This window comes from Lissotriton vulgaris, chromosome 4_1 (assembly GCF_964263255.1).
Source record: "Lissotriton vulgaris chromosome 4_1, aLisVul1.2, whole genome shotgun sequence".
Taxonomy (NCBI): Eukaryota; Metazoa; Chordata; class Amphibia; order Caudata; family Salamandridae; genus Lissotriton; species Lissotriton vulgaris.
This window is the reverse complement of record NC_141691.1, coordinates 2123813870-2123841339: the sequence shown is the minus strand read 5'-3', so window position 1 is coordinate 2123841339 and position 27470 is coordinate 2123813870. Positions and strand designations below refer to the sequence as shown.

Genomic DNA, 27470 nt, shown 5'->3' with positions numbered 1-27470 from the left:
TACATCCCAATGCCAATGCCACTTTATTGATCACTGGTTACATCCTATTGCCATAGACAATATCCACTTTATCGATCACCGGTTACATCCCAGTGCCATTACTAATGCCACTTTATTGATCACCGGTTACATCACATTGCCATTGATAATACCCACTTTATTGATCACCGATTACATCCCAGTGTTATTGCTAATGCCACTTTATTGATCATCGGTTACATCCTAGTGCCTTTGCTAGTTTTACTTTATTGATCACTGTTTAAATCCCAGTACCATTGCTGATACCCACTTTATGGATCACCGGTTACATCCCACTTCGATTGCTAATGCCACTTTATTTATCACTGGTTACATCCCAGTGCCATTGTTAATGCCACTTTATTTAACAGTGGTTACATCCCAGTGCCATTGCTAATACCCACTTTATTGCTCACCGGTTACATCCAAGAGCGATTGCTAATACCCACTTTATTGATCACCGGTTACATCCCAGTTTCATTGCTAATGCACCTTTATTGATCATCGGTTACATCCTAGTGCCTTTGCTAATACCAAATATATCCCAGGGCCATTGCAGTTACCCACTTTATTGTTAACCAGTTACATTCCAGGACCATTGCTAATACCCACTTTATTGATCACCGGTTACATCCAAAGACACCATCCGCACGATGAACACCATCCACTCCGGATCGTCTACCGACCCATGCCCTCACCAGGTCTTCAACAAGGCCGACTCCGTCATCGTGCCCCAACTCCCGGACATCATCAACTGCTCCTTCAACACCGCCACCTTCCCAGAGAGCTGGAAACATGCCAAAGGCAGCGCACCCAAACCAACGGACCACGCACGCAACCTGTGCTTCATCCTGGACTCCTCCCTGTCGATGACCAGACAAGTCAACGCAGTCTCGTCTTCATGCTTCAACATCCTACGCATGCTCCGAAAGATATTTCGATGGATCCCCCCCTAAACCAGGAAGACGGTCACCCAGGCACTTGTCACCAGCCGACTGGATTACGGAAACACCCTCTACACCGGAACCACAGCCAAACTGCAGAAAAGACTCCAACGCATCCAGAACGCCTCCACACACCTCATCCTGGACATCCCCCACCACAGCCACATCTCCGGACACCTGAAAGACCTGCACTGGCTCCCCGTCAGCAAAAGAATCACGTTCTGCCTCCTCACCCACGCACACAAAGCCCTCTATGACCTAGGCCCCAGGTACCTCAACAACCACCTGACCTTCTACACTCCAACCCGCCAACGACGATCGACCAGCCACGCCCTCACCACTGTTCCACACATCTGAAGAGCAACCATGGGAGGGAGATCCTTCTCCTACCTGGCAGCCAAGACCTGGAATTCCCTCCCCATCCACCTTCGTCTTACCCAAGACCACCTCTCCTTCAGGAAGAAACTCAAGACCTGGCTGTTCAAGCAGTAGCGGACCCCCCCCAAGTGCCTTGAGAACCTCCGGGTGAGTAGCGCGCAATACACATTTATTGATTGATTGATTAATTGATCCCAGTGCGATTGCTAATGCCAGTTTATTGATCACTTGTTACATCCCAGTTTCATTGCTAATACCCACATTATTATTCACTGGTTACATCCCGGTGCCATGGCTAATACCCACCTTATTGATCACCGGTTACAACCCAGTGTCATTGCTAATGCCACTTTTTTTGATCACCGGTTACATCCCAGTGCCCTTGCTAATACCCACCTTATTGATCACCAGTTAGATCCCAGTGTCATTGCTAATGCCACTTTTTTTGATCACCGGTTACATCCCAGTGCCATTGCTAATACCCACTTTATTGATCACTGGTTACATCCCTGTGCCATTGCTAATACCCACTTTATTGATCACCAATTACATCCCTGTGCCATTGCAAATACCCACTTTATAGATCACCGGTTACATCTCAGTACCATTGTTAATGCCAGTTTATTTATCAGTGGTCACATCCCAGTGTCATTGATAATACCCACTTTATTAATCACCGGTAACATCCCAGGGCCATTGGTAATAGCACTTTATTGATCACTGGTTACATCCAAATGCCAATGTTACGGCCAGTTTATTGATCACCGGTTACATCTCACTGCCATTACCAGTGCTACTTTATTGATCACTGGTTACATCCCAGTGCCATCGCTAATATCCACTTTATTGATCACTGTAAGAATTGGGGGTTACCCAAATCTCCAAGGGGGTAGTATGGAACCAAGCGGGCAGGCCAAACTTCGGAGGACATGTAAAGCACTCACGCAGTACCCACAGTCAACACACCAGGCACACCACAAAAGATGCAGGGCACCAGTTTGAGTTGGAAAAAAGATAAGTAGTTTAGTAGTGTTTCCAACCTTCAAGGCAAAAATGCAAAACAGTAGTGTCACAACAGGACGCCAATTGGACACCTGTAAATCAGGGGCAGTCCCGGGGGCGGGCACCGGCATATGCACCGACTCGCACCTCCAACTCCCCTACAAGCTACCCCACTCACAGGGCTCCTTGGTTCTGTGTGGGTCACACGGGGCTTTCCAGGACTCTTTCAGGCCCCTACAGCACCATTGGAACTGCCTGGATCTCCACGGGAGCCCCGCAACCACTCAGCACCTCCACCCGGCTTCCTGCTTCACTCTGGCCTCGTCAATCCCGGGGCCCTCTACCACAGGACGCAGGGCTCCTTTTCAGGGGAGGGGGCAGGCATCGGCAATGTGTCTCGAGGCCCCCCCTTCCCGCAGTGTCACTCGGGCCCCTCCTCCTCTCAGGGGTCCGGGGGGTCATTACGCCTCTGGGTGGCCCAAGCGGGGCTCCCTCGTCCTCACAGGAACCCCGCAGTCTCTCTGCTCCTCCGGCCGCCTCAGGCTGGGAGGGCGGGCTGGCACCGACAGTGTGCCCTGGCCCAGCCTAACTCACCGGCCCCTGTCTCAGAGGTACAGACCGGCGGGGTGGCCTCCCGCTCCGGTCGCTTCTCCTGGGGCTCCCTCCTCTGCATGGGGGCCCGCAACAGCGCTTCACCGGGTCTCCCTCCTATCTCACTGGTACCCGGGGCTTAGACTCGGCTTCTTCCTGCCTTCCCGGCGGCCCGGGCCGGCAGCCAATCCCTGCGCCACGTTGGCGGGGACGGGCCGATGACGCGGCCAGGTGCCCCCTTCTTCACTTCGGCGGCCCTCTCCTGGCACCGGGTGCCGCCGCGTCGATACCCACCACAGCGTGGGAGGCCTCCCTGACAGCGCCGGGCCGCACTGGGGATTTGTGGCGGCAATAAGGGGTAGGCTCCCTTTATTTAAATATTTATATGGCGGACAGCTCGCCAAAAGGAGGGTAGGATCCTCCAGCGCTATTTCTCCTCACAGTCTCCTCAGGAAAGGCACAATTCACAGCGCACTGCTCCTCCCTCTGCTTACAACCTCAGCTCATTCCTCAGACCACGCAGAGGTGGCAGGAATTTAGCACTTCTCCAGCGCTTCACCACACAGCGCTTTGCAGGGCACAGTTCGAGTTTCTAGCGCTTCACAATTATAGCGCTTCCCCAGCTGTACAGTTCAGATCAGCGCTTAACTTCACCCAGCGCTTCTTCCCAATTATAGCGCTTGACAGGCAGTGCCTTAAAAGGGGGTGACAGTTCCTAGGGGCATACTCTTCCCCAGATGGCGCTTTGAAGGGGGCCACAGCTTCACAAGAGGGCAGACAGTCCCACAGAAGTCAGTCATTACCACCTAGGGGCAAAAGGAAGCTGTTGGGTGGGGGCGAGGATGGGGGAGCTTGGAGGCACTAATTTAAATCGGAGTGGGAGGGGTAAAAGGGCAAGGAACCTCCAAACTCATTCAAATAGTAATTGTGTCCTAGACCGGATAGATACCCTGATAGAAGAGTGTGAGGGTACCCTAGAGCTTGAGCCCATGACGCAAGTAACAAGTGACCCACCTCCAAATTGGCCGGCCCATGAAGATAAAACCCATACTTCTACCATCCCGGCAATGTTTCATAAAACACATGCAAGAAAAGCAGATAAAAGCACTAAGGAGAGAGAAATAACCAAAGAGGGTGTAGCCAACATAGATCATACTGTTACCATGGTGCAGTGCACAAATCGATTTCTCCTGTTACTTGATATTGTTAAAAATGGAGCAAAAGATGAAGGTGGGGCTCTAGCAACCCAGTTATCCCTGACCACTCTTGACCTGGGTACGGACAGGGGGCCAAACTCATCTAAGGAAAACCAAGACTTATTTCATCAAGTTATTTTGATGAGGCAATAAATGGGTATAATGAGAGGCCAGATTGTGGATCTAATAGCGCTGATAAAATCATTGATATCTGACCGATTGCAGTCAAAGGACACAAGGTAAGACAAAGATCTAGGACACTTATACACAGCATCTAGGGCCACACCACTGATCACTCCACCTTCCAACCAAATGCAGACTCCCGGGGCTACACTTAGTTTGGGTAGGTCCAAGGATGAGAGTAGAGTGACACCTTTAATGAAGTCTCGACCTATTACGAATCCTACTACGACAAAAGTCATCATGAGCCATAGTAAAAATAACTTTCCAACAGATTATTCAAGGGCACAGGTACATCAGAATGGCATTACCGTATCACATATTATCCAGCTAAGGGCAGTTGTGCAAAACAGGCACTTGGCTTGTTGCTCTATGGAAATGCAACGTTTATGAAAATTGTCATGGTGAATGTCCTAAAACTAGCTGCGAATAATAGACCAGAGAGTGAGGATTCCCTATTAAATAAATAAGTCCACTGAATACGGCATGTGAGAGGATGCCGGTCGGGGATTAGGGATGACATAGTTAGGGCCTTAGGTTGGTAGATTAACTAACACTGATGCCCCGTCACTGGCAGGTGAAAAAGTCCCCTTACTAATGTTTGCGGACAACACCTTGTTCCTTTTTAAAACACCTAGTGGGATTCAGAAAGGCATTTCAATCTTTGAAGAGTATTGTGCTGCATGGGGACTGGAGGTTAATGTCTCTACAACAAAAATGATGACCTTTAATCCACACAGGGCTTTTAAGTAAGGTATTAGGCTGAATAACATCATGCTTGACCAGTTAAGGAGTTCACATACCTAGGGTGTTAACATTCATGAGGGGCTAAAATGGTTACACCAAGTCGATCTAGCATCACTGAAACACTGAAATTTGGCAGGGGTACTGCAAAAAGAATACAATACTTCTTTTACAAAGATAATCAGCCCCACTTGGAAGCCGGCGAGAGGTACCGACGGACAGGTAGGCTCACACAAATTTCGGTAATACTTAATGCCTGGTCGGAACATCTGTAAACTAGGTTCCTTCCTCTGTCTTCAGAGCTTGGTAGACACTTAGGTGGGTCTCTACATCTCATATGTTGTACTCCACCTTTTACTGGGTTCCTGCCTAGTTAACCTATTCTGGACAAGCATCTGTCTGAACATGCAATCTGACAGGAGTGTGTCGTTTTTGAGAGCAACTGGGTATAGTTAAAAAACCTTTGGAAGTTTGCAAAAGCTTAGCAACACGGCGCAATTAATTCATTTTTGGGGTGGTTTCAGATTTCATTAATTCTTCCATTTTTAAAAGAGCAGGTCCTCATTTTTCCTGAGCGGGTGCCGGGTGAGGTGAGGTGACTTCCCACATAATGCTGGGTGAGTACGATAATTTTACAATATCATTCTGACCATCTGTCATATAAACAAGCAGAACAGTTGCCTTCTGCTTAACAATGAGACTTTCTGCTCTTGTTTAAATATGTGTTGTTTGTACTGTTGTCTTTGTGACTTGAGGATTAATGTAAACACATCTTTTGATACCACATATTGTGTGCACTATTTCTCCTATTTTCATAGGAAAGGACGATTAACTCAGTTTTCTACCAGTCTATATTGGGGACCCAAGTTCCTGGTAGGAATATTTTGATTTGATATTGCCTTGCTTCACTTTCACATGATCACTTACTCTGCAGTTGCTATTAAGACCACGGTCCTGTAGAAAGCTGGATAAAATTAATCCATATAGCTGAAACATGTTGACCACTCTGCACTGCGCCTATATATAGTCATATTTTCAGACTATTAGGCGTTATTTTAATCTTGACACTAGATTAGTGCCCATTAAACATATTTTCTGTTCTAGTAGTTATTTTTACCTTATCACTCACTTTTCACACAGCACTGCACACCATCAGCACCCACTTGAAATACACTGTGGCTAGAGGTCTACCTCGGAAATCCATCTCTGCACCATCACTTGATGGGTTGGGCGAGTTTTGGATCTACCATCCATATCCCACGTGATGATATTCCGCCACAATGGTGGTCTGATTGGAGTTTTCGGCCACATGTAATTTCTTGGTGTTTCATGATCCACTGTAGTTCTTAGTTGGGGAACATCACACATCTTCTCAGACCTTATATCTCTTGTTTATTGTTTTTGTTATGTTTTGGGTTATGAGATATTGACATACCCACATAGACCCCCCCACTCCTTCCTTTTTTCTAGAGCCTAATTCACTCCAGAAATCTGCTTTAAGTTTAAATGTCCCAGCTGTCTTTATCTTCTATCATATCATTGACTTTTTTCCTTGTTTCTGTCTTTCCCTCTATTGTTCACTCTTTAGCTCATTTTTAGACAACCTGTAAATGCCAAGGATCCCCTCCCTAGCCACAAACTCTAGGAGGGCCTAAATGTAACATTAATTGAAATAACTTGTATTCTTTAGGGTGTATTGAACTGCCCCTGAGGTTCTGCTTGTGGTTCAGCGAGGCTGCTGGCAACAGAGAAATAACTGAACTAGCAATGTCACCATATCCTCTCACTACAGTACTCTCTTAAATCATCGTCAGTGTGTCTCAGAAGGAAATGCACAAGCACTTACAGTGCATTCTTGGCAGGATTGTTTTGGTGCAGGAAGGATCACCTTTAGGTGAAAAACAATCTCTAGGAGCGTTTTCCTCTTTTTGTGCAGCAGAATGTAGCACATATGAAATAACAAAGAGAAATAAAAATATTTCTCCGCTATCTGCCTTGCTTTGCAAAGCATAGCATTTCTGTACTTTCACAGGTTGACAACTCTTACAAAATCTGAAAATGCAGCAAAATCCATGGCAGAATTCATGGGAAAGCCCGTGATCCAATCATGTAATGACTCCCAAGTTCAAATGTAACATAATGCAGCGCAAACAGCTACCTTGCTTTACATTTCTATGAAATAATCCATGCAATGCTATGGAAATCAGGCTGTAAGTGGCTTTGTAAATATTACTGAAGCCTTTGCATTGTACATGCATCACTTTAAATATTTTGGGGTTCATTTACAAACCCCGTGTACCACACGTACATCACTTTTCCCATGTTAAAAATCACGCAAAGGTGGCACATGACGCTTGTAAATAGGCCCCTTTTTCCCAAACATTTCAAACTTTCCATGTGTGCTCTAATGAACAACATGTTTAGATTATATCTAAGCAAAGAATTGTGTAGTGGAAAGATACACTCCCACTTAAAAACCCACTCGGTACATTACAGAGACTGCTTTGTACTATGGTGTGCAGCACAAGGCATACAAAAGTCCTCCAGCACAGACAGAGAGAAAAACACACTATATTAGTCAAAATCTTTCTCTTTGACCCAACACAGTTCATTAAATGTGTTTGTGTCAATGCTTTAGTGATCTCTAGATCTTTCTATTTGTTCTTATCTATTTATATTTCTCTCTGGCTGTCTATATGTGTCTGGGTCTAGCCATTTGTGTGATTTTACCAGTTTCTTTCTGTCTCATTCTGCCTCTGTTTTTTCTCGTGTCTCCCTAAGCACACTTTTGTGTTTATATTACTTAATTTGTCTACTTTCCAAACAACTGAAATTCTCTGATACATTAGATTTTTTCTGGAATAGTTTCTACCACTGAGTATTAGAACTTTCTTCTCTTCTCCTTATTGCTAAACAATTTCCACGTGAAGTGTGAATGGGCCCCGCTCTGAGACTAAAGCACCATACTTTCTTACATGTATTTCTCAATGTTTGAATGAAAAGCACAATTTTGCTCAGATCTCTACATTGTGTTTCTTTTCCCTGCAGATTGCCTACTTTGCGAGAAGTGCCTTGCTACCGGCACCACCCAATGCTCTGGTATCTTCAAGCAATGCCCTCCTGACGTCACTCACTGCGTCAAAGGGCTGGAGAACAACACTTTGGGTGAGTGTCATATGCCACATCTGTAACTCTGTCCTTAACATTCTGGCCAGTGCTTAATTAAAAAAAGTATAGGTGCGAGGGCCCAAGATATTTCTTAGGAGGACACTGCAGCTTGCATCATCTTTGTTCCTTGTCAGGCCTGCTAGATACTTATATCAATGGCACACCTATACGAATGAATGAATTAATTAATTGTGAGATTTCTTGTGCTCATGGCTACTCCCAGCATCATTCAGGAACTGAGTGGAATGTACTTAACTGTAGCTCCCTTCCCAAGCACGCTGTGGAGGTCCACATTTTATTAGAAGATGAAAAACCTGATGTTCTTTTTCTTACGGAAAAGATAAAGATATGGACTATGCCATAGTACAAACTCACCGACCCCATTACGACCGAGATGTTGGTCTGTAAGGATGAATTCAAATGTCGTATATCGAATAACCCCATCCCTAACTGTGAATGCTTGCTATTCTTGATTTGGGTATTTCCTGTCACCACCCTTTCGGGTACTTTACTTTACCGCCCCCCTGGCCCTACTGGTCCATTCTGTCAGGCCTTTATAGAAAGCGTAGGGAATCTGTCTAGCTCCCTATCTAATTGTACAGTGTTGGGAGATTTTAATATACAATTTGACAAAGTTCAACTCCCCCAAATAGTGGATCTTGTTGAGGGGCTAGTGACCTTTCAGTTCAGTCAAAAAGTTCCACGGCCAACACACAATAAAAGTCATCTATTAGATTCTATCTTCTCTAATATTCAATCTCTGACTGCTTCTCTACCTATTCCCTTACCCTGGTCCGATCATTTCCTGCTCCCATTCATACGTGTTAGGCAGGAAATAAGCCTCCCAGCTAAAAAAACAAATAAACTTATTCGGACCTGGTCTGCCCTTCCATGGAATGTGTGGTAGAATGAGTTTGGAAATTATAAGACCTATACCTCACCCTTATCCCACAACTGCCAATGACTCCTTTAACAGCTGGTTAGAGTCTTTGTTAAATAATATACTCCCTAAAAAGAGATACAGATAAAAACTGGAACCAAGAAAAAGCCTTGATATTCCCCGGTACTTCGGAAGCTTAAGAAAGAGTGTGAGGTACTGGAAAGGAAGGTGAAAAAAGATTTTTCATCCTGTAATAAAGCTGAATATAGAGAAGCTATTAAACTCTAAAAATTGGAAATAAAATCCATACAAAGCTGCTACTATAAGGAGAAAATAGTTTCAGCGATGAATTCCCTGTGTGAGATTTTTCAATTGCTAAATCCCTTTTGACCCCTCCTGCTCTCCCACAGACTATAGACAATCTCCAATCTCGGACAGTTCAAAATTGTGCAGCCCAGCATCTTTTAAATGTTCCCAAATGTTTTTCAGCTAAACCTGCTTTAGCTTCACTTCATTGGTTTCCCATCCAAGACAGGATTTAATTTAAGGCTATGTGCATCACACATAAGTCACTGGCAGGAAAAGGATATATGTTGATTTAGGCTATGATCCATCCCTGCTAGCCCAAAAGACTCCTAAGATCAGAGGGTAAATATCTTTTAATAGTTCCAAGAGTTAAACGCACAAGAAGTGGAGGCCGTATGTTTTTATATAGTGCTGCCAAACTGTGTAATCTCCTTCCCCTTCATAGGTGTTCATCTAACCATCACCACTTTCGAAAATAGCGCAAAACTTTTATTTTTCCCTGATATGTCATGATTCTGATCTAGTGTTCCTTAGCGCTGGGATGTCTTTGGGTAAACAGGCGCTTTATAAGTGTTTCCTCATTAGAGGGCAAAGGAAGAGGAAATTATACAGTGAAGAGCCTACATACCATTGCAGTCCTAAAAGTATGACAGTTGGCACTATAGTAGGTGAACCAAAGCTGTAAGAAGGGCCTGAGCAAGCACCCTGGCATTATTATAATTTTACAAATCCTATATTAAACACTTTTCATGAGTATTTTCAAAAATAGTCTAACCGAGCCACCATGTGGTGAGTTGTTATAAATATGTGATGCTGTTAAAAAATATGTCCGGGTGTCAAGCACCAGAAAACACCAGTACAAATTAAGAAATGATTCTGGCCATTTAGTGGTTGGTTGTAAGGTGCCTCTGTGACCTTCAGAATGCTCTTCCATTGTATCTACATGGCAGCAACTGATTGGGCAAAATTTGTAGGCTGTCATAGATTCCTACCTGGGTCCCTTGCTCGCTGTGCCAGAGGCCCCTAAGCTAAGCTATAACTCACTAAAGAGGCCTAATAATAGAGTAACAGGGTTGTGGTGCTTGTGAACCCTTCCGGAGAGTGTCTTGCCTTGTAGTTCAAGATGGATTGTTCTCATGGGTATCAGGTCCATACTGATTTGCATACGGCAGGCTTCTTTTATGTGGAATGGTACAGTTAGCGTATAATGTTGAGTTGGAAATCCACTGGGGCTATTGAAAGTGGTTTAGAAGTGTGGAAAAAGTTATAAAATATTAGAAAAAGAAATGAGTAATCATCACAGTGGTCGGGCCAAAGTGTGACACTCCACTTAAAAAAAAATTCAGGAGGGATAGTTCTATTTACTTACAAATGATAGTTGATGAATAAACACTGAAATAAAGCTATTTTACGCATTAAACCCTTACTTTTTTTTGGTTTGATTGTTTCACCCAGACTCAAGGTAACCATGTCTGCTCAGGAACTCATACTGAGATCTTTTTATTGTTTAAACAAAACTTGCATTTGTCCCAACAGGGGATTATGTTGCTGTAACTGCATTCAAGGACTGTCTGAATCCCTCCGAACAAGCAGCCTGTGGAAGAGGGTTCCACTTAAAAACCTCTTTGTTGTCTTTCCGGATAAGTAGATCATGCTGTGACTCTGACTTCTGCAATTTAGGGGAGGTGAGATGTATGTAAGAGAGTGTGTATGGACCCTGACATCTCTTACACAGCTAATGTGTAGGGGAGATGCAGTCTGTAACTCTAACATCTGTAACAGATAGTATGTGCAGTCTGTGACTGCTACAACTGTAACTCAGAGGGTCGTGCAGGGTGTGTTGTTTAACAGAGAGGGATGCAGGTCACTTACAGTCTTTCATTCTGCCATCTTTAGAATAGGGGATGCACAGGGTATGCACAGTCTGTGATTTCAACATTTATACCATTGGGGATGGGCAGGGGAGTTAGAGTCTATGCATTCAATATTTGTAATTGAGAGCTTGTGCAGTCTGGGCAGTCTGTGACTCCAACACCTATAAAAGAGGGGATGTTTAGATTATATACAGTCTATGACACTGACATCTGCAAAAGAGGGGGTGTGCACGGACATGCAGTCTGTGATTCTGATATATGTAAAGGAGGGGCTGTGTAGGGATGTGCAGTCTGTGATTCTGTCATCTGTAATGGAGAGACTGTGCAGGGACATGCATTCTATGATTCTGATATCTTTATAGAGGGGCAGTTCAGGGACATTCATCTGTGATTCCGATATATGTAAAGGAGGGGCTGTGCAGGGACATGCAGTCTATGATTCTGTTATCTGTAAAGGAAGGGCTTTGCAGTGACATGCAGTCTGTGATTCTGTCACATGCTTATGGTGATTTTAGTGGTCTTAGACAACCTTAAAAATCTCTCTAAGTAGTATTTGCAGAGAGTAGCCCTCAGTGCAGCAGGAGTGTAAAGCAGCTTGTTTTACTTGAAAATAATCAGTTTTGTATAGATTAAATGAAAAAGAAACCCACAGTGTATTTATAAATGTGTGGTTATCATAAGACACTCACTAACATGTTCGAATATCTCCTAGCCAGAGATATACACAATACTCACAATACTTTGTAATAGAAACAGGTAAGTAGAACAGAATACACCGTGATCAATGGAGGCCATGTGCAGTGTGGTAACACTACAGTGGGATTAAAAAAAGTCAATGGGTATGTCGCAGTTGAAATTTTAAAGAAGGACCCTTCCCAGTCGACCCTGAAGAAACCCCTTGGAAGACAGAAGGTTAGGGATCCACCCAACCTGTGGATAAATTAGTAACCAGTTTACCTGCACCAGGGAGACAGGGTTCATAGTTGTGAAGTGGCGTCGGAAACCATTGTCCAACTCAATGGGAGATTTCAGGAAAATGTTTCTGTTGGCATAGGTGAATGTGTCCAGTAGAACCCAAAGGGAGATTCAAGATGTGAAGAATCCTGCAAGCAGAGGGGATAGAGTCTATGCCACTCAGGAGCGACCCAGAGGCACAAAAGACGAATGCCCACAATGTCGTGGGTTGCAGGAGGGCTGGCGGTGACCTTGGAACTACAGCTGTGTGGGTGATGTGATACTGTGGAAGACATAAATGAGCTTTCCTACATCTTAGTTGAGGGGTAAGTGTTTAGTAGCAGCACAAACAAGCTTTGGCAACTCTAACCTGCTGGGAAGTTGAAAGATGTGCAATGTTTGTAACAGCAAGGTCGAGGAGACTCACCACAAGTAGGGCAGACCCCGAGCAATCAGGAAAGCCCAGAAGAATTCATAGGTGACCAGTAAAACAACCCACAGGCCGGTGGTACCGGAGTCACAGAGGACCTTGAGCCGTACACCAAAAGATGCAGACCCACGGTGCAAGTAATGTGGCGTGCACGCAAATTTTAGTCAGTGGACATGCTTGAGGTTGGAGATACTTGGAGCCCAAATATATTGGTGTAAAGAAGCCAACAAGCCTTTGCAACAGCAAGTTGATGCAGTGCACAGGGGTATCATTCATGCAGCTCAATGAGAAATACTTGCCTCCAACTTAGTGAGAGGACAGGGCAGGGATCAAGGGATTTGATAAATTACCACCTGTGTTGCAGGACCTTTGCACTCCTCTAGGGACCCATTCAGCACCATGTACTAATCCATTTACTGTGCCAAAACCCAAACACTTATAAATTCACCCAGGCACTCTCCTTGCAGTACTCTAATCATTCAGTCAGTATCCAAGTGCTCATGCAGCGAGCCAGGCCTTAGCACAAGGACTGCTTCAAACGCCTATCCACTATGCATGCAGTCCTCTAACCACCTACAGATTTGTATTTTACAACTTAAATTCCCTAGTTAGTATCCATACACTCCAGCAAACACCCTGTCACTTCCCTTGCACTCCTCTAGTGACCAATTCAGTACCATGTACTAATCCATTCACTGAGCCAAAACAAAACCACTTATAAATTCACCAACGCACTCTCCTAGCAATACTGTAATCATTCAGTCAGTACCCAAGTACTTATGCACAGAGCCAGTGATCCAGGCCTAAGTACATGGACTGCTTCAAATGCCTATCCACTATGCATACAGTACTCTAGCCACGTACACAATTGTCTTTCACACCTTCAATTCCGTAGGCAGTATACATACACTACAGCAAACACTCTGTCACTCCCCTTGCACTCCTCTAGTGACCCATTCAGCACCATGTACTTATCCATTCACTGCGCTAAAGCCCAACCAATTATAAATTCACCCAGGCAATCTCCTCGCCGTACTCTAATTATTCAGTCAGTACTCAAGTACTCATCCAGTGACACAGGCTTTAACACATTGACTGCTTCAAACCCCTATCCACTATGCATTCTGTCCTGTAACCACCTACACACTTGTCTTTCACACCTTCAATTCTCCAGTCAGTATCCATACGCTTCCAGCAAACACCCTGTCACTCCTCTTGTGGTCCTCTAGTGACCCATTCAACACCATGTACTAATCCATTCACTGCGCCAAAACCCAAACACTAATACATTCACCCAGGCACTCTCCTTGCAGTACTCTAATAATTCATGCAGTAGTCTAGTACTCATGCACTCAGCCAGACCTTAGCAGATGGACTGCTTCAAACGCCTATCCACTATGCCTGCAGTCCTCCAACTAAGCATGGACGTAAAATCCGTTCCACTCGCGGAATTTGCAGATTTTACGGCAAATTTGCAATCAGCGAACCCTTGGTCTTATGCTGTCTATGTAACCCTAAGCATATATAAGGCCCCAGTTGTCTGTACTCTTTAAACTGCCTCATTCAGTTGCTAAGACTTCTGTGTGATGTAGTCTCCCTCATCTGAGGTGAATAAATGCATTCTTTTTATATTTCAGCTCCTGTGCCAATTTCTTATTTGTTGGTTTAAAAGGACCAGGTATCGATGAGACCCCGGAGAAGGTGTCTATGTTCTACAAATAGCGCTCCAACGTGGACCTCATCAGAGAAGTGGCTATCTAAGAGAATGATCTTGTCAGGAGATAGAAATCTACTGAGGAGGACAGGACAGGACTCTACTAAGGAAGTACTCTGTGCACGGAGATTGTGGGGATTCTCTGTCTCTGCAGCCCAGTATATTTCTAATCTTCCTGATTTTGATTCTCCACATGATGTTTACCACTCCTGACTGAGAACCTTTTTGACGTGAGTATTCTAAACAAAAATGACAGTTAGGTAATTCAGAACTTGGCAGGTAGAATTTGGACACCATTTGATTGGTAAGGTAGTTTAGTAACACTTACTGTGGCTTTTGATTTGAATGATTAGCCAATATTTGTATTTGTATGTATGTAATATATAAATTGCAATTTATGTAAGCACGTACTGAGGAGACTTTTCTATGTTTTGAATTGATTTGAACGGCACACAGTACAAGAGTGCCTCAAGTGCTACTTTGATTATAATACTTGCATATGTTGAAATATTTTTTGCCATGCCTGTTTCAAGCACACATCGAAGAATGTGATGCTTTTTGGAGGTACCATAGTAAGATGTGAAGTGAATTAGCCAGCTCCCCTAGAGAGAAATAGTTTTAGTTATAAAAACACATTTCTTCCTTGGTGATTCTGTATCCCCATGGAATTCAAATATGGACATAAAACAAACAAGGATCCTTTTCTGCGCACTTTATAAATGGAGATACGCAGAGCGATTTTTTGGTGTTCTGCCAGCCAAAGCTAGTGAATTGAGTGTATTTTGGCTACTTGAAAATGAAACAGTCTTTTGGGATGTTTCTTGCAGTCTTTTGGAATACTATTAAGAAGCTCTTCTTGTAAATATGACTTACAACTAGTGTATACAAATAATTTGGTTTAAGTACAGTCTGTGGTCTGTCATTTGTTTCTGTCCCTTGTGTTGATTTGTGAGTTAATGTGTGTTTAAATGTCTGTGGTTTTCCCATTAGTGATACTTCTGTAAGTAAATAGCGACTGCTCTCTTTGTGTAAGGATTGCTAGCCTTAAGCAAGCTGTATTATGTGTCCTGAGTGCATGACCCCTTCTGTTTATGTCTTGAAAAAGTTCAATGTGCTTGTTTGTGCAATCAACTATGCACATGTACAAACTGCCAATGCTGCAAAGATAAAATTAGAATTTACATTGAATAAGAATAAAATGGACCTCAAAAACGAACTTGTGTATTTTACAATAAATAAACAATTATAAAATGTTACAACACTTTCCTTAGATACATTGTGTTAGATATAAACAGCCAAACACATCATCTGAGCACATTTTTGCTGAGCTAAAACACATATTATAGAACATGCATTGAAATGCCTCAGTTTTAAATAGACTGTCACCTTGCTTACATTTGAATGCTAAAAAAGGCTTTCCAACAGCTGTGTTTTACTGCCACTGAGGATCAGCTGTCGTTTTTGTAGGCCACGGAGAGACAGGGACGTTGATTCAGCTAGGATTTGCAGTGCAAACATGGGGTGAATAGGCTTTGCTTGGGGTGACCACTTTCGAAACAAGGGTTACTTCAGAGATGCTAGCATCAGGCCTCTGAATCATGGTCCCAAAGTGAATGCAAGCTTTCTCCTTTGTTTGTTGGTCAAGAGATACCTGGGTACACTGGATGCAATGTGTGCCCCAACCAATGAGCAGTGCACCAGCAGAGCAATACAGGAGTTAGGGAAGGACTTGAGTTTAGGGTACAGGTGATGTGTCTCTGGTGCCTTTTAGATTGAAGTGAAGAAAACTGGTGCACTGCCTGAGACACTGGACAGGATCACTAAGAGCATTTGCCCTGGTAGGTGACTGCCCTATCCTGAAAGAAGAGACTTTTTCCTTGAAACTGGGCTGTGATTCTTGAGTTGCGAGTTATGCAGCTCCACCGTGGAAACAACAAGAGCCTGTATGTGAGGCTCAAACGGACACAGGGAGAAGACTCCCTTCTGGCTTGGTTGTACAACGGCTTCAAATTCCCCAAGGACTTATTTTTTTTGTCTATAATGTACCCCTTTAGTCTTGCCATTTTTGAGGAGGAGTAGCCCTTTGCAGCTCTTCGTTCTAATTTCTATGGCCCTGTGTTCTCCTTCTTGTCCCTTGGAGCCAGGATTGTTTTTGTAATAATCTGTTTAGTTGCTTTAATATTTGCATTAGTTATATTTATTATGCACGAAAAACATTTTTCTGGGTAATTGAAAAATTTGACTTTGCCCTTTCCTTGAATGTATTAAATTGATGTTCTAGCCCTCACAAAAAGAAAATGGAAAATCAATTGAAAAGGTTTTTATTAGATAAGTGCTGTTAGCTATTCTGAAATTTAAATGAATGGTCACTTAAATGCATAGGAGCCCTGAATATGTTTTTACTAGACGGTTTTAGGATTTTATTTTACTTAGGACTAGAAAAATTATAATTCTCTTCATAATATTGGTTATTACTCTCTCCTGCTATCTGTATGTTAATTATGACCCAATACACCGTTCTCTTTGTATTTATGCTTATACCTCATATATACCCGTTTAATGACATGTTTAGAATGGAAAATGCCCACCTAGCAATAATTTAGGACAGTGATAAAATTTATGAAAATTAATTTGCAAACATTTTCTATGTTCCTACGGGATCATAGGAATGTCTTTAGCTCATGCTAAAAGGACTATCTGTTAAATGTTGCAGGGATTTGTTAGCATGAGATGAAAGCCATTTTGTATTTCTGCAGCCCTTTTAGGTAGCCATGTGCTCGCCATGTGCTGTTTCCCTCTTGTGAGCTTTCACATGCTCAGAAGGGCCTAGCTAGTAGAATGCACCTGCTTCTCTAGTATAACTGTCAGGTTATTTTTGCTGCTGTATGGAGAAGTAACTCTCCTCCCACTTTGTTGAGCAAGCAGATTTTGGGGACCCTATTAGACATTTTGCACGCTTATATGAGCCAGGACTTCCCCTTGGTCTTATGCTGACTACGTAACCCTAAGCATATATAATCCCCCAGTTTACTGTTCTCTTTGGACTGCCTCATTCAGTTGCTAAGACTTCTGTGTCACATAGTCTCCTTCATATGATGTGATTAAATGCATTCTTTTTATATTTCAGCTTATGTGCCAATTTCTTCTTTGTTGGTTTAAAAGGACCAGGTTTCAGTGAGACCCCTGAGAAGGTTGGTATGTTCTTCACTGGCACCTTAGGAGCATTTCAGTAGTAGCTGCCACTTCTGTATTGCGAATGGTGTCCCTGGATATGGTCCCATCTGTCTAGTTGTCATTTGCAGTCAATGGAGCATGGAGACCTACTTAACATATCCTCCTGTATTCCTTTTATGCCAACTACACAGCCATTTTGCTGGACTACATTACATGGGACCACCTGCCCAACAGACCTCTACTTCCATGTCACGGTTGCTCCCCTTCCTCTGGACCGCACCTTGGCCTCGATCCCTTCCTCATTAGGCAGGGCCAGACCTAGTTGACCTCAGAGGGTCGGCACCTACCACTCACAAGGGATCGCGGGCATCCTGCCTCTGAACCTCTCCCTTCTCTCCAAGTGATCTGTCAAGGGCTTCCAAGGGGCCCGCTCACCACCTGATGTCAACGTTGAGTAGCCTACCCTCACTCCACATGTGTTTGAGTCTGCATTGGGACACCAAAAGAGAGGCTCCTTCAAGCACCAGTAGAAAGCTGACATTCACCCAGAGCCTATCTCCTTCCCCTCACTACTGTCTGAATGTCTTTGAGCAGCTGCCAGTGGAGACACTGAGGTCATTAGCTGCTGCCTTAAAAGAGAAACTAGACAAGAAGAGGAAGTGACGAACTACTGCATCCCTTCTCCACATAACAAGGCCATTTGTGGAAGGTGAAATCAATACTTCATAATGGTGCCTTCTAATGTTTGCTGGCTGAGGTCATGAGCCTACTTTGTCCATGCCCACAAATCTCTTGATCTGTTGTGGAACGGTGGATGTGCAAATGGGTGAGTTAAAAAAAAACTCACCACTTTGGCAGATTCACTTTTTACTTGATTTTATTTCAATAATTATAGAGCGCAGCAGTCACTCTAAAGAGGTAAACCTGGCACTATAAGGAAGAAACAAAATGGATCAGATAAGCATGAGAAGTGTTCCCTTTATACGAGTGAAGAACAGAATGCATCCGTGGGCCAGAAAATACAGGTTCTCAGTGCTTTACTAAATGGGGTTTTTGTTTCCGTCACCCGTAATTGTGCGAGCATGAGGTTCAGTGCTTTAGTTCCCAAAACTGCAACAGATGTTCCTTCTTTAGTTTTGTTCCTAAAGGTGGGAGGTTTAGGAAAATTCACTGTGGAGGATCTGAGTCTGCTAGCAGTAATATAATGAGGAACTAGGTATTTACATCCTGAGTCTCTAATGGCTCTAAAAGTGATAACCAGGAGCTTGAATAAAATTATATTTGGGATGGGCAGCAAATGTAGAGTTTTGAGGGCTGTATTGGCCGAGGACCCAGGTGACATTTTCAGCACCAACTGGGCCACTGCATTATATATAACCTGTAGCTTTTTTATTACTTTTTTGTTAGCTCCTGTAAAAAAGCTTTTGTAGTAGTCTAATCAAGATAGGATAACTGCTACAACTATGGTCTTCCTTGCAGCACAGGCAATACAATTATAAGGTTACAGCACATTCCTGCCCCTGCAATAGCTTGTGGCTGAAACAAGAGGGAGCAACATCAACTTTTACCCCCAATTTCTTGGCGATCACTACTGTATTAGGTGGAGCAGGAGCATCTTCTGCCCACCATTGGTTTGGGTGGAAGGGGTTGTCCTTCCCTACCAAAAGGATCTCAGTTGTATCTGTATTGCATTCAAGATAATTGAGTCTCATACACAGGATGGCCTCTGTCATACATTACTTGCAATTAAGCTCTGTTTTAGTTGTGTTTTTGTCTAGGGCCAGGATAAATTGTGTATCATCTGCATATGAGGTTTTGTCAGTGTTAAAAGAAGATATTATTTAGATTGGATAAGCTTTATAGATGTTAAATAAAAGAGCGTTGAGAACAGAGCCCTGTGGAATTGGCCTAGGGTAACTGTCTACAGTTGGTAAGAATGGATTTCATCCAGACCAAGGTGGTAGGCAAAATGTTTTGTTTGATTCTGGATAGATTAAAGTCATGTGAAATGATATCAAGTGAGCCGATAATTCAAAGAGAATCTGTATCACATCGTTTCCTTCATCTAGAGGTAATTTCAGTGCATCTACAACTTCCAGTAGTACAGACTCAATTGAGTGTTTAGGACAGAACCCAGATTGGCTGGGGTGTAATATCCTGGCTTTCTCAAGGAAGTCACTGAGCTGTCTGTTAAAAAGTCTTTCTGTTATTTTGCCAAGGATGGGTAGTAGTGATATAGGATGAAGATTGGAGAATGTGGATAGGTCTATGTTCTGTTTATTTTAAGTGGCTTCCATTCAGCAGGAATTATTGCTGCAGTTAGCGATTAATAATTATGCTGTTAATTACTGGATTAGCAATGTCTACCAAAGTGAAGAAGCACTGGGGCATGCGTCAAAGGGGGCACCCGATTACACGCAATGGTGGCTTGACTTGAGTGATCCAGTGAGATTTTCTCAGAGGGCTGGAAGGATGGTCATTCGAAGGTAGGACCAGGGTTTACATCTAGTGGCTGTGTGTGTGAAGCTTTACATTCCTTTTGAATGTTAAGAATTATTTGTTCAAAGATGATCGAAATCTGGTCACATAACATTTTTGATGTCCTTAACTAACATTTTTGGGTTAGTAAAGGATTTTTCCACCTTGAAAATCATTCTCTGATCATGTCAAGCATATAAGATTTTTATTGAGAAACACTCTTTTTTTCCTAGCTTAATTTGCAGATGGTCATTTTTCTGCTTCATGTGAAGAGGTTCGGTTCATCTGCACTGTATGCCCTTCTTCATCTACATTCTTGTTATTTGCACTAGTATGAGCATATACCATGGTGCTGAAATTGTGTGTTTTGGTTTATTTGTAGCTTGCTCTACAGGAGTTAGTTCATCACTAGACCCTGTTATCAATGTGTTAAAGCGTCAAGTGTCATCCAAGGTGTTACCTGATACAGTGGGTAGGGAGGCTTTTGGCAAATGAGGCAATGCTGGGTTAGCTAGCATCCTAGAGCATTTACAGCTTGGTAATAGGGTTAGTTTTGATTAGAGGGATAGTTTAAATGTGAAAGGTTAATGTTGGATTGAATTAGCATACCAGTGACCAGACTTGGGTCACTGGGGTGGTGACTGTTAGAGAAATTAAATTTGTACCAAAACCATTGACGGTGTGCCAGGCCTGGTGGGTAGGGACGGAGAGCAATTGGTGATGTCCAAGAATTTCTAATGTTTCAATAAGGTTATTTACTCCAGGATTGATTTTTTTTTTTTTTCTTTTTTAGTCCTCATAAGTGCAATATTTAAAGTAAGGAGTTGTCGGGGCCCCTTTCTCTCATTGAATCTTACCCTTCACTGTCCTAACATAGGGTGTGTGTAACTGGACAGTTCCCCTGGAGCGTCAATTAAGAGAGAGGAGGGTCCCCTTGTTTCCAATACTTTGTAGAAGGATTGAGTACGGGGGGGTGGAGCTAGCCATTATGGCTACTCATGCAGGCCTTCTCCTGCGTTTCCATTGCTTACACATAATCATTGGACTTATGTAAACGTTTGTCGTACCAATCACACAGCCAGTTTTACATCTTGGATACCTCCATGATTTAATTTGCACCTTGCTGGTAATTTTCCCAGATTTCCCAGAACTTGAGTTTTTTTCTGGGGGCCTTTCTTTTATCAAGTCTATAAATTCTTAGTATGGAAGTTAACCAATCACTATGAGTTGGAGGAGCAGAGCTTACCCAATTTATACAAATTTCTCTCCTTGCAAGCAGAATTAATAAAAAAAGGAGATTTTCCTGGAGAGTAGATAGCTTGTCAAATGCATTTGAGCTCCTTACCCCAAAGATAATTAAGTCAGTACTTACATTTAGATGTCTTCCTAACACCCCATCCAAAGTTTTACCCACATCATTCCAGAAGCCGTCGAGAAGGGGGCACTGCCGAAACATGTGTAGATCGTCGGCTCTTTCCAGCCCACATTTGGGGCAGGCCTTCACCGTTGACCCAGCAAACTTCGATAACTTTTTAGGAGTCCAGTAGGCTCTATGAGAGGTGAAAAGATGGTTTCTCTTTAAGGCAGCTGAAGACAAGATTGTCCAGCATTTACTCATAGATACTTGCCATTGGTTGTTTAACTCCGGCGTCGGCAGATCTTTCCCCCATACTCTCTCCGGATTCCTGAAATCTTCCTCTCCTCCCAGAATCAAGGCCCAATACCAAAGTGCGATTTCTTTATGAATAGTGTCTGTTTTCTGCATTTCGCTTTCCAGGGAAGAATTCCCAGTTCTAGATTCTTTTAATGATTTCGACCAACCTGAGAGTTGATAGAACTTGAATTTAGAAAGTGTGCCCAAAGTCTTGGAGGATAGGGTATTCCATTCCAAAAGGTTGTTTCCAGACATCAGTTGACCCCACGTGGTTAGACCAGCTGCTTTTATAGGGAGAGCTAGTTTATCTTTAAGGCACTCAGGGGTGCCAGGAGAGTCCCAGATGGGGGCCAGGTCGCTGTAATAGGGAATGTTTAGAGTGCATCTTATGCTAAACCACAGTTTGGCCGCGGATTTCAACATCTTTAGTTTAATTTTTTTAAAGAACTTCGGATGTCCAAATTTATATAGAAAGTGGCTGGTTTTACGGGTCATAGTCTGGAAATACAAAGGGTAGCAATCAAAAACACATAGGAGCTTTCTATTAGATTTAAATTGAAAAGCTCTACAATAATCATAGAGATCAGGGCTGGCAATGCCCCCCTGGATTCTTTTCCTTCTTAACTTGTTCCAGGCAATTCTGGGATTTTTTGAAGACCATATGAAGCTTGTGATCTCGCTCTGGATTTTTTTTAGAGTTATTTTATTAAATTCAAGGGGGATAGCACCAAAGATGAATGTAAACTTTGGCAGGATTGACATTTTAATTAAGTTCGATTTGCCTTGAAACGACAAAGGGAGACCCCCCCAAACTTTCAATAATCTTTTAACGTCCTTGTCTATTCTTTGGAGATTCATATGGGTGACTTTGTCTAAGTCTTTGACTAGGTCTATACCAAGATATCTGATTTTATCTTTGTTATGGGGGCTAATAAAGTTGTCGTTCCAGGTCATGGTTTCAGTCTTGTCTTGATTGACTTGATAGCCAGAAATACTCCCGAACCTGGTCAATGACTCCTCAGCTATAGTTAGAGTCCCCCTAAGATTATCTGTAAAGATCATAAGATCATCTGCGTAAAGCGCGATTTTTTTAGACCAGTCTTGAAAAGTAAAAGGAGAGATTAAGGGGTCTGATCTAAGACGTTCCGCCATCGGTTCTATAAAGAAATTAAAAAGGAGAGGCGAAAGGGGGCATCCCTGCCTAGTTCCTCTCTTTATCTGGATGTTTGGGGTCAGACTGCCATTTATTAGGATTTGGGCTCTCGGAGAAGTATATATTTTAGAGACCGCGTTTAGTATGTTTCCCCCTAAATTAAACCTTTCCAAAACTCTGTTTAGGTATACCCAGTTAACTCTGTCAAACGCCTTTGCGGCGTCGATGGTAATTATCGATAGAGGGGTTTTCTCATTGGAAGCAATATCTATGGTGGCAAACAACTCATGCGCTAAATCTTGTAGTTGTCTTCCCGGAATGAAACCCTTCTGATCGTTGTTTATTAAGAGCCCTGCTATTTTTCCCAGTCTCTTCGCCATAATCTGCGTGAAAATTTTATAGTCGCAATTAAGGATCGAGATAGGACGATATGACTCACATTTTCTTGGATTTTTGCCCTGTTTTAAAAGGATGGTAATTATGGCTTCATTCCAAGAATCGGGAAGATTAGCTTTATCTACGAATATTTTATTCAGCAGTGATGTTATAGGTGGGATCAAGACCTCTCTTAATTTTGAGTAAAATTCATTGGGAAGGGCGTCTGGCCCAGCTGCTTTACCATTCTTAAGGTTTTTTAATACTTCCTCCACTTCCTGAGTTGAGATTTCCGCATTTAGTTCCTTTCTCAATTCAGGCATTAAACTGGGAAGATTTAGGGGGTCTAGGAAGTGATCTATTTCTTCCAAATTAGGATGGCAATCTTCATTATATAGATCAGAAAAAAAGGAGATGAATTCTTGTTTTATTACTATATCATCGGTCCCATTCTCTACAATGTTTCTAGGGTCGACACAAACGACTTTATTCCTAGTTTGTTCTGTCTTCGTTTTCCAGGCAAGAAGTTTGCCACATCCTTCTCCATATTCATAGTGAGCTAGTTTGCTCGCTTCCCATTTTTCTCTCACTTTATTTTCAAAAATTTCAGCTAGATTTTCTTTTTGGTTCATTCTGATCGCCTCTAGGTGTTCTTTAAGAGCGGAAGATGTAGCTGCATCTATTTGTATATCCAGATTTTTAATCTTATCTTCCAAGATTGAAATCGATTGTTTTAGGCCCTTCGATTTATGCACCGCCAAGTTACGAATATAGCCTCTTATTACAGCTTTATACGCATCCCAAGTGATCTGAGCAGAAGTACCTTCTTTATTTTCCTCAAAGAAAGTGTTAGTCCGTGATTTTAACTGGTCAATAATCTGGGGATCTAAGAGGATTGTACGGTCCAGAGTCCATCTAATGATGTCATTATTCGGCTCTAGTTTCATGGTGATCTGGACTGCTGAGTGATCTGAGAGATGGGCGGGGATGTGTTCTCCACAAGAAAAAAGTCAATTCTTGATTGAACTCCAAGTTTTTTGTTTTTAAAAGTAAAGTTGTTCTGATTGTCCCCTTTTAATTTCCAGATATCAACTAACCTCAAATCTCTTTTATAAACCCCCAGCCAGTCTCTCATTTTCGGCAAAGTTGTTTGTCTTCTTATGGGGAGTCGGTCTGTTTTTGGGTCAAGGATTATATTAAAGTCACCCCCTAAAACTATTGGGGCAGGAACAGAGAGTAAGTGAGAATATAGTGATTGTAGGGGGACCGGATCATCCGAGTTAGGGCCGTAATACCCCACCACTGTTAGAGCGTTGTTTCGAATCCTTACTTTAGCCAGGGCCCATCTCCCCTTTGGGTCCGCTTCGAAAGCTTCCACTTTGACATTCAGAGATTTTTTAAAAAGAATGGCAATGCCTTTGATAACACACTCCTGGTTGGTGCAGACATATGAATCAACCCAGTGAAGTTTTTTCACGATGTCTTCCCACTCTTTTTTTAATAAGTGAGTTTCTTGAAGTATTATTATCTCGCTGTCTACCGTTTTTAAGTATTCTAGTATTCTCCTTCTTCTACTCTTGATTCTTAGTCCATTGACGTTCCAGGAAATAATTTTAACTTGAGAATTATCTTTATTCATTTTATGTGGTTTTTTTTTTTTTTGTTTTTATCTTTTGGGCGCTCCGAGTTCTCCTTTTGTTCATTCTGTTACTGCTGAGGACTATTTTTTCTTTTTTTTCCCTAGTTTGCTCCCGTATCCCGTGCATATTTTTTATATTTTTTTGTTTCATTAAATCAATAGTGTATCTATAAAAACGAGGTATATTAAAAGAGTCCCCCCCGCCCCTGGGGAATCCTCCCTTTCTTCTTCTTTGGGCTTACTAAAGCCCTCTTTGAGCTCCGTGCTTGACAAACGTGAAAAGAAACATGAGGCGCCAACTAGTTCCTCATCTGATCTCGCAGTTGTTCTAAGAAATTCTCGGCTTCCTTGATGTCTTTTATGTTATGCATTTTGTTTCTCCACATTATCCGTAGAGATGCAGGAAATTTCATCTGGACTGAAGCGCCCAGAGCTTTCAGCTCCGGCATCAACTGCCCCAGCTCCCACTGCCTGTCTTGGGTAGCCTTGGAGATATCTGATCTGATCCTAAAGGACCAATCGTCTTTGTTGTGAGAACCACTTTTTATTGCTTCACTTAGTAGTCTTTCCTTAATGGAGTATGTTCGAAAGTTAATCAGAATTTTTCTCGGGTTCTTCCTCTCCTTACTTCTACCAAAGGGGTCTCTGTGAACCCGCTGTATGTCCTCCTCCAGTCCTAGGTCTTTGCACCAAGGGAAATACTCCTCTAGAAGTGCGATAATACATTTTTTGATGTCCGTATTTTCTCTGCCTTCCGGAACATTTAAGACTCTCAGGTTATTACGTCTGGAATGGTTTTCTAGCGTCTCCAGCTTATCTGCAAAGATTTTATCAGCTTCTCTTAGCTTTCTTATTTCCTTTTGGTTGGAATCCACTCTCCTGCATAGTGAGACAACCTCCGCCTCCACTGCCGTGACTCTGTCTCCAAGGGCATTTAGTTTTGTGTCTAAGAGATCACAGGCTACCTGTATCTTGCCTTGATTTCCCTCCGAGATCTCAAATCTGGACCTCATTTCAACCATCATTTTCTCTAAAAAGACTTCAGTGGGGGATTTTGTCGGGAGCTCAGAGTGAGACTTGTCTAAGGTTGAAATAAGGGTCTCTGATTGAGACTCAGTCTGAATGGAAGGAGGGACTTGGGAGATTCGAGGTTCATCATCCGTTAAAGACGGAGGCAGAGTAGACATCGTCAGGGCGGCTAAGGTTTGGGGGGGGCTATATTTGATACAAGGGGGGGCTCCGACCCTGGGCTCAGCTCCACTAGACACTTGAATGAAGTTAAGCTCACAGTCACTCTTTCTCTTTTCTTCCTGTTTCTGTTCTTGAATTTTAAAGAAGGATCTCAATGAGGAGTCACTTTGATTTTAGGGGGGTCAACCCCCTCTCGTAGGTCAGTAGGACCCCCGGGTTTTTTGAGTGTCTTCCCACCCTTGGCCTGTACTTTACAGGCTTTCCTGGTTTTCTTTTTAGTACTTCGAGGAGGAGGGGGAACTAGGGGTTTTGTACTTATGACAGGGTTGGATTTTAGAAATTGCCTGTTCCTTAGACAGTATGTTGATCTTCCTGAGCAATCAGAGGTCTGCCCCGTCACCTCCGGGACCCCCGGGATACCAGAAGATTTTTCTACAGCACCACGACCCCCCTCTTTGATTGAAGCACAGGGGGGCGCCCCGGTACCAATATCAGAAGAGCAATCCCACCTATGTATCTTTTCAACGCTCTCACTTTCACATTTGCTGTTTGCTGTCTGTGCCTTATCGGGACTTTTTGCGCTGCACCCCGCCTTCAGAATCCCCCCCTCGCTTACCCAGATCATATGTTGTGAAGAAGAGGTCTCTGTGTCCTTCCCCTCCGTGTCTGCAATCAGGAATGAATTCACAGGAAGCTCCAAGTCGCGCCCCACTGCAGTCTGACCAAGCCTTACTACTGCGCATCCAAGCCCGGGACTCTTGCAGAAACCAGCAGCATTAGCATAGGGTGTGCTGCCTCCACCTCCCTTGCCCCGGAAGAAGACGGTGATTCTCCTTGCAGCCCTCCGGCAGTTTTTTGTAGCCTCAGAGGCCGCCTCCCACCGCCTCAGGAGAGACTGGAACACACGAGCTCGGCTGCAGCAGCGGTGCCCGGCTCACACGCGAGACAGGTAAAGAAAACAGCGTCTCTGCTCGGCTACCCCCGGTCCCAATAATCATATCCGAGAGAGCTGAGGGAAGGAGGAAGGAGAGAGAAATCCGAGATGTAAGATGCGTTTTAGACGTGATGAGACGTGGTGAGGCTGACTAGAGTCCAAATCATCCGAGTCCGAGTGCGGAAATAGTTGCTGCTGAGTTTAAAGTCAAACAGGCATGTTAGCAGTTAGCGGTTTGGGTGCGTTTTTTTAGGCAAGTTTTCAATTCGTCAATGCGCCGATAGTTTTCTGAAGGATGAGGCTGAAACTGCTTACATTTTTCTCAGGTCTGTAAGTTGAAACGCGCCATAGTTTTAGGAGGTCAGCACGGAGCTCCCGACCGGACTCACAGACCGGCCGCCATCTTTCCCCTCCGCTGGTGTTCTCTTTTAGAGAACCTTACTCCAGGATTGATGCAGCATCCTAAATTGAGATTAAAATTGTCCAGAAGAGT

General features: G+C 43.2%; 1 protein-coding gene across 1 annotated transcript in view; it reads left to right on the top strand.

Moving 5' to 3' along the window:
* The first annotated feature begins 3922 nt into the window (after positions 1-3922).
* The window catches only part of LOC147725199 (uncharacterized), a 37207-nt gene continuing 13659 nt past the window's right edge, over positions 3923-27470 (top strand). Inside the window, exons 1-3 of the mRNA XM_086918196.1 lie at positions 3923-4208; positions 8072-8218; positions 10944-11099. Coding sequence (XP_086774322.1) covers positions 3923-4208; positions 8072-8218; positions 10944-11099 — 589 coding nt within the window. The remainder of the gene's footprint in view (positions 4209-8071; positions 8219-10943; positions 11100-27470) is intronic.